Source organism: Megalobrama amblycephala, linkage group LG24 (genome assembly GCF_018812025.1).
Source record: "Megalobrama amblycephala isolate DHTTF-2021 linkage group LG24, ASM1881202v1, whole genome shotgun sequence".
NCBI classification, from domain to species: domain Eukaryota; kingdom Metazoa; phylum Chordata; class Actinopteri; order Cypriniformes; family Xenocyprididae; genus Megalobrama; species Megalobrama amblycephala.
Window position 1 is genome coordinate 10,944,310 of NC_063067.1, and position 7,758 is coordinate 10,952,067.

Consider the following 7,758-nt stretch of genomic DNA (forward strand, 5'->3'; position numbering starts at 1 on the left):
ACGCCAATGCATTCTGAGCCGGAAAGAGAATTGATTAGTTCTCTTCATGAGTCTTTCGGGTTTTTGAGTCGTTCCTTAAACACGTGACAGACCCATACACTAAGCCAATGCATTCTGAGCCGGAAAGAGAATTGATTAGTTCTCTTCATGAGTCTTTCGGGTTTTGAGTCGTTCCTTAATCACGTGACATACCCATACGCTATTTCTGACATTTCTGTCACTGTTTTTGTTACTGTTTCTTGAGGATCTGTGGTGTGTTATTATAAATAAATAAAGCCCTGTTATAAATAAAATATTGATTAATTTATCTTTTTGACTGTCTATCTGTAAATAAACACTAGGCTATATAATAATATAATAATCCAAGCCTACAATACAAAGTATTTATAGCCTAGTTTGTTCATTTTTACTCCAATTTTGAGTTGTTATAATAATTGCTTTTCCTAGGCAGACTTGACATATTGGTCTAATATAAGATTGCTCAAAAAGGACATAATGACATAAATTAAAAGCAAATAACATTTTGAATTTGAATTATTGTTAGTTTAAAACATCAAGGTTATGATAACCAGCTTTAACAGTTGTAACACAAACTCAAACAAAACTGGAGAGTTAACGTTATTTACTAATAAATATAATGTGCTTGGGTCAAACAGCATAGTGTATGGGTATGTCACGTGATTAAGGAACGACTCAAAAACCCGAAAGACTCATAAAAAGAACTAATCAATTCTCTTTCCGGCTCAGAATGCATTGGCTTAGTGTATGGGTCTGTCACGTGATTAAGGAACGACTCAAAAACCCGAAAGACTCATAAAAAGAACTAATCAATTCTCTTTCCGGCTCAGAATGCATAGCGTATGGGTCTGTCACGTGATTAAGGAACGACTCAAAACCCGAAAGACTCATGAAATGAACTAATCAATTGAATCATCAGGTGAACTACTTCTAGCAGTACAGAACCTGTAGAATATTGCACATGCGCGACTGAACGAATCACCCCCCGAGACGACTCGTTCTTCCCGAGTCACATTAAAGATTCGTTCAAAATGAACGAATCGTTCAAGAACGACACATCACTATTGGAGAGGCCATGTGCTTCTACAGAGATGCTCAAAACATGCTAAATCTTCATGTATATCTTAATTTTTTAACACATTTTGTTTATATTCTTGCTTTAAAATGTATTTAATATAAATTTGATTAAGGTTTAAGCACCTCTGATTTACAGATTCTTGTGTTCCACTTTCAGTCTGCCCAGGTATTTCCAGTATGCTATATTTTCTAACTAACACTTTATAATAGCGTTTTTATTGTATAAATCAAATCATTAGTTACCATATTAATTAGTTAATAGTTAGAAACGGTTATTAAAATTATTCAAATGAAATTCTGCTACAGCCAATTCTTTTCGGACCACATTTGAATCAGAAAACGGTGAAAATACCAAAGACTTGAACAATACTAAGAATAATTCAGTTGCCTTGTCGTGTTCCTTATAAATGTTTTTATATAAGGCTGGGTTTTTAATAATCTGTTTCCCCGAAACTGTCCTTTCTGTCTAAAGAGCAAACATATGCGTCAGTCTCACGATATGACTAGGTAAACAGTTTTTATTTTATCAACAATAGAGCAAATTCTGATTCGCATGTGAGTCATTACCAACTAAAATCACAATTTTACCTTATGTTTACGCTCAATTAAACGGCTGTTGATTGGATTTGTTTTAATTGTTAAGCAAACAAAACATTCATTCCCTGACCGGGAATCGAACCCGGGCCGCGGCGGTGAGAGCGCCGAATCCTAACCACTAGACCACCAGGGATGCGTGTAACATCACCTCAGTTGTTCAATCTTATTGACACAAATGAACAAAGTTATTAAAATGTTTTATATATTATGTATGTATATATATTGATAATAGCATGCGGTGTTATGCACTCAGTGTGTTACAAGACCACATTTTGTAACGCTTTCATTTGTTCTGAATGTTTTTTAGAAAAGGAGCACCAACCCTTCCGTCCTTGATTTCGCTGGTTTGATCCGGTTCCACGCTGAAGTGTTTATATAGAGGACAGAGAGGCCCCGCCTCCATTCGCACGTCTCTGTATAAATATCAGCGAACGAGTTGTTTTTGTTAGACAGCATTGCGGTAGATATTTCCGGACGTGGAGGGACTTATCCATCCAAACCTTTTCAAATGGGCCCCGTCGCCTAGCGTTTTCTCCCCAAAGCCTCCGACTGAATCCAGCAGGGTGCTCTAATAACATCACGAGCGGCAAAAGAAGGTGAGGATGTGGTCTTACAACTATTTTTTAAAGGGTGGTCATTGTTTTGGGTTGGAGAATCTGAGCACAGTACATTTCATCTATCACTATTAATGTTATGCGTCTTGCTGTAATGTTCTATCATGCATGTTTCCTCATGTTTTGGGGTAAAATGTTTCTTTTGTTAATGTACAGCCAAGCCCCAACTGCTGTAATTCCTATGGGCTTACTGTAACTTCCTCGCGTAGCCTTTTAAAAAATGCTGTGGGAAGCCTTTTCTTAATGAACCCCTCATTGTCACATAATGTCACTTTGGTTAGTCTTGTGGTTTGACACTAAAACATAATGAGTAACTCTTATAATCACAATATCTAACCAAAACAAGGTTAAACCACATGTACACGAGTGATACAACCTTTTAAATGCCTTGTTTTGAGCCTGTCTGTATTCATTAGAAGCCATTTTCAGGGTTAAGATGAGAAATTATCTGGTTGAATTATGTGCCACAGAAATGGTCTTATCTAACCAAATGTAATTTTTGCTCTCTCTTCCTCACAGGGTTTCCATCTAAGTCACGATTTACACAAGTCTGTAAAATGGCAGCCATCCCAGCTAGTGGTTCTCTTGTTGCCACTCATGACTACTACAGAAGTAAGTAGCCTTTGCAAGTGCTTTACTGTTATATGCACTATTAATAATTGATGTTATACAAAGAATTTGCTTCATAAGACTGTTTCTTCTCAGGGCGCATTGGCTCTACATCTAGTAGCAGCTCGTGTGGAAGTTCGGAGTACAGTGGGGAGGTTATTCCACATCATCCTGGTGAGTTACATTTCATTTCATTTCACTCTCTCTTCAACCTCCTGCCTAAAGCAATAATTTATTGCAACAGTTTTGACAATTTACAGACATTATGCAACACAATTTGCACACTTCAGCTCTGTTGAAATGGGTGTCCTTTTGATCAAATCAACTTTTGAGGACGTCACCTCACCTCATTGGGCCGTTATGTTCACCTGAATGCATATCATTGTTTAGAGTCTCTTTAACAGTGATTGCGTTAGTGCTTATGTCATTGTATACTAAATCCATTAGAAGATTAGGAAATGATGGTGCTCTGTTCTGACTTGTTGTTTAATTGTGCTTTAGGTCTGCCCAAACAGGATTCTGGTCATTGGTGGTCCAGTTTCTTTTTTGGGAAGCAGAACCAGCCTGGTATGGGAACTCTTACTGAGGAGGCTCAGCAGAAGTGAGTCACTGGATTGAGTTTCACCCAAGTTGGTGCATGTTGCATCAAGGCCTTGCCAAGTGCTGATTTTAAAAGCCAATGCTTGTGCAAATTTTTGTAATGAGGGTATCGGTTTGTCATATCAATTGATATAATTCTTAATCTGGATGACTCTCTGCAGGTCAGGGGTGGTGAGTGTGACCAATGGGCAGGTGACATGTGTTGCCCGGGAAATGGTGATGAGGCAAGCCAGCGAATGTAGCGATGGAGGCAAGTCGGAGGCGGGGAGTTCTCCTCATTCCTGAATCCGAGACCAGATCAGGACACCAACGCTAGGGGACGGAAATGGCTCCCTTTTTTCTTTTTTCTTCTTTTAATTTCCCATCCATATAATGGGCTGTTTTAGTACTTTTTCATCTTTCTTTTTTGTATTCATCGTTTTATATATATCATGTAATAAATGGATGAGCTGAAACCTGCAAAAATTTTGTACATTTTTACACATCTGTAACACTGATGGAGATTTTGTTACTTGTTCTTGTCTTAACCTGTGTTTTTCAGCACAATAAATGGTCTTAAACAGCCCACTACTGCTACTGGACACTTTTCTTTGTTTGTCTTTAATAATGAATGAACCGTACACCATCTCCCTTTTACAGTTAAGGGAAAAGACATCCTCTTCCAAAAATACTTTGCTATGCATTTACTAGTTTACTGGAAGGTGTATTTCAAATTAAGTGCGGTCATAAATAATTGCATGCTAAAAGATGAGCAATATGAGGTCTTGAGGAGAGACGCCACATTCATTGTCCATTTCCTTTGCACATAGTTATTTTGATATGACGTTATTGGGAGTCTGTGTGCACATAATTACAGCTGTACTAAATGATTTTTAAATGTGCAGTGTGGAGGAAAGGCTTCATATAAAAGAATGATTAAATTATGTAACAAGCATGCTGAAGCTAAATTTGGACAAACCGACTCTTTGATAGTAACTGAGGGAGACAAAATGCCATGACCATGAAGAACTGCTCTTGAGCGAAATGTCGGTTCCCCTCATGTAGAAATGATCCAAGAATTTAAAAAAAGCCAAGTTAACTACAATGTCTTTGGAAAATAATTTTTATTAAAAAAATGCATTGAGCTCAGTATCCTTTTGAACAGGGTGCGCTGCAGGTCCAAGAACTAAAAATAGGTTTGAAGTGCTCGAATGGAATAAAGCATTTTAAAGACATTTTTACTAAACTATTGCTTTCTGATTAGAAAACATCTACTTCATACTTGGACATGGTGTATGTAAGCCAAGAAGAACAGGACAGAGTGCATGTGCAGTGTGGCTGGTAGACCAAACAGTGAATATGGGAAACAGTCCATATGGAAAATTGCTCGGTAGAGATGACGTTGTACAGCTTTGTTAGCATGTGTACATGGATTTTCCAGGTCAGTAGGTTCTGATGGTTGGCTAGATACATGGAAAAGCCTCTTTGTGGCATGCTGACTCTGTTCTTTTTCAGGCATCATTTCTCCTTTGTTTGCAGCAACAGGTCCCAACTAAGAGATAGTGACAGTTGCTGTGATCATTAGTTTATTGGGAAGATAACAAGACATTTAATGTACTTTTTTAAGTGCAGAATAGATGGATGTCCATTAAAGACTATCAGTTCACTCAATTGCATATTGGCTATTTTCTGTTTAGGCAATAGATAAAGTTCATATGTATTTGAATTATAAAAGAGCAAGATCTCCAGCGCTAAGAACAACATTATAAATTATTCTTAAACTTATATCTCAAACCACGTTATATTTCAGGTTGGTCCACCTAATGCGCATGCAAAATAAGTAAATAAATAGAATAATATAAAATAAAAATGCCTATGCTTTGTGTAAAGTATAAGCAGAGTAAATGCGATACATGACTAAATGGATATTACAGGAGAGTATAAAGTTTGGGGTCAGTAAGACATATGTTTGAAAAAAAATTTTTTTTTTTTTATTTAGCAAGTATGCATCAAATTGATCGAAATTGAGTGTAAAACATTTATAATGTTACCAAAGATACCGATTTCAAATCAATCTGTTTATTTCAAATCTTTTAATATTTCTATTGATCAATGAATCCTACCAAAAATCAGGGTTTCCACCAAAATAAAAATTTAACACTGATAATAATAAGAAATGTTTAACTGAGCAGCAAATCAGCATATTAGAATGATTTCTGAAGGATCATGTGACACTGAAGACTGGAGTAATGATGCTGAAAATTCAGCTTGGCATCATAGGACTAAATTACATTTTAAAATATATTCAAATAAAAAATGGTTATTTTAAATTGTAAGAGTATTTCACAATTTTTACTGTATTTTTATCAAATAAATGCAGCCTTGGTGAGCATTAGGGACTTATTGACCACAAACTTCTGAATGGTAGCATACAAACTAAAACTAATTTTTCCTTTTTTTAAACATGCAAGTCTTCTAGATCTGTAGACAATGCAAAAAAATGTAGGTATTAATCACTGGAGAAGCACATTTAAGTTTAAATATTGTGTTTGTAGAGAAGCACACTTTTTTCCAGCACTCTATGCACTAGTTTTGTGCAGGCATCTACTTGACCACACGATCAGCAGGACGTTTGGAAGAGGTTTCGCTGGATGTCTGGCTCCTTAAAACCACATTTATTGTCCAGCGATTGTTCATAGATCCTGAGAAATCTGTATTCAGACAGAAATACAGGAATACAGGGGAAAAAAGAGACATTGTTGGGGCATTCTTGTCAGAAGGGCTACATGTACATAACATCAACAGATCTCTGTTGAACTTATACCATACCTTGGTGTTTGGATTTGGTCAACCAGACAGTCACTTGTCTTTGCTTTGGTTCCATTAAGTTATCAGAAAGACTATTAACTGCCTTAATTTTGTCTGTTGGGTAGATGCCTGCAAACAAAAACAATCACATACAGAAACAGATGCAGAATCTGAAGGAAAGTAGTTAGACGGACCACTTCCCCACTGAGGCAATCCTCTTAGGCATGTATTTTATTTAAAAAAAAAAAAAAAAAAAAAAAAGTGTAATCCCTTCTGAATCTGCACTTTATTCAGCACTTAGAGCTCTTTTAAATGTAATTTTAAACACGTTTGTTTTCTATTATTTCTTTTTAGTACTTAGTAATGTTTAATGAATGGAATTAGGTCTATTTCTGTCAATTCAAAAAGAGGAGCAATGTTTTTATTTGGTCAACAAATTAGTCAATGACTAAAATAGGAACACTGTGAGCTGTACATTCAGGTACAAGTTCATTCAGAAGAAACAAATAGTGCTTCAGGAAATTGCAGACAGTCAGAATTACACGTGTCCTGTAGCTGGTTAAACAGTAGAGAGCTAAAAATAGTAGTGCACTTACTCCGATAAAACTCATTCCGAGCGAGCAAACACACGGGGGCATTTACGGTGGTCATGGTCAGCTTTTATGTGCAAATATGACAGAACCAAATGCTCGGAAAGTGGAGTGTTCTTTGGAACCTAGAAAAATATAGCAAAGAAGGAGGAGTTAAAGTCAGTGCTGAATGAGCTTTTTTTGTTTTATGGTCAGGGAACAAATATTCTCATCAGAGCGACATAAACATGATAGAATTTTCCTTTTTGGAAAACTAAAATCTCTTATCATGCTTTAGACAAAACTTGTTGACGCCAAATAGAACAGACATGCTGATTGTAGATAGGGAAATCACAGGTGTGTCAAAAGTCATAGAAAGGACCTTTGTCCCAGTTTTGCTCAAATTGTAAACAGAATCAGCTTGTCCTATGTAGGGTCACTGTACACATAAACATATACATGGAAGATCCCTAAATATATGTTTAGTTTTATGTGAGCAAAATCAATGTTGTTCTGAATATCAGTACTATCAGGCCACATACACTGTAAAAAATGACTGTGATTTTAACAGTAAAAGACTGTAAAAATGCTGCGGTGAAAAACTGTTAATTGGTTTACAGAAAGTTTCCGTACTATATACGGTGAATAACTGTAATAGATCTAACGGTACATTTAATGTAATTTTACAGTAAAATACCGTTAAATTCACAGTTTTGGAAGTGAAAAATAACAATTCATTGTAAAATATACAGTGAAAAACCGTAAATTGACATTCCCACAATTCCCTGCGTGACACTTCACATTTGATATATTTTCGTTGAAATAACTCTGTTTCTTCTTAGTTTTTCTCATTTTTTTTCTAATCAGTTATGTACATTAGGGTTTTA

The 7,758-nt window shown here is 36.1% G+C and overlaps 1 protein-coding gene and 1 non-coding gene across 2 annotated transcripts; one reads left to right on the top strand and one right to left on the bottom strand.

Annotated features, from left to right (window-relative positions):
* Window positions 1–1,753: 1,753 nt before the first annotated feature.
* On the bottom strand, window positions 1,754–1,825 carry trnae-cuc. The gene has a single exon. It is a non-coding gene; the product is annotated as a tRNA-Glu (tRNA).
* Window positions 1,826–2,116: 291 nt separating this feature from the next.
* Window positions 2,117–4,082, top strand: ppdpfb (pancreatic progenitor cell differentiation and proliferation factor b). The gene is made up of 5 exons (XM_048178125.1): window positions 2,117–2,288; window positions 2,826–2,918; window positions 3,012–3,089; window positions 3,417–3,516; window positions 3,677–4,082. Exons 2-5 carry the CDS (start codon window positions 2,864–2,866, stop codon window positions 3,798–3,800), a joined length of 357 nt encoding a protein of 118 aa, XP_048034082.1. The 5' UTR covers window positions 2,117–2,288; window positions 2,826–2,863; the 3' UTR covers window positions 3,801–4,082.
* The last annotated feature ends 3,676 nt before the right edge of the window (window positions 4,083–7,758 follow it).

What these genes read in the sequence shown, in the direction of transcription:
- ppdpfb (XM_048178125.1), top strand. Translation starts at nt 2,864, where the DNA reads ATGGCAGCCATCCCAGCTAGTGGTTCTCTTGTTGCCACTCATGACTAC. An exon ending in CACTCATGACTACTACAGAA is followed by an intron (nt 2,919 to 3,011) that starts GTAAGTAGCCTT and finishes GTTTCTTCTCAG; the next exon opens with GGCGCATTGGCTCTACATCT. An exon ending in GGTTATTCCACATCATCCTG is followed by an intron (nt 3,090 to 3,416) that starts GTGAGTTACATT and finishes ATTGTGCTTTAG; the next exon opens with GTCTGCCCAAACAGGATTCT.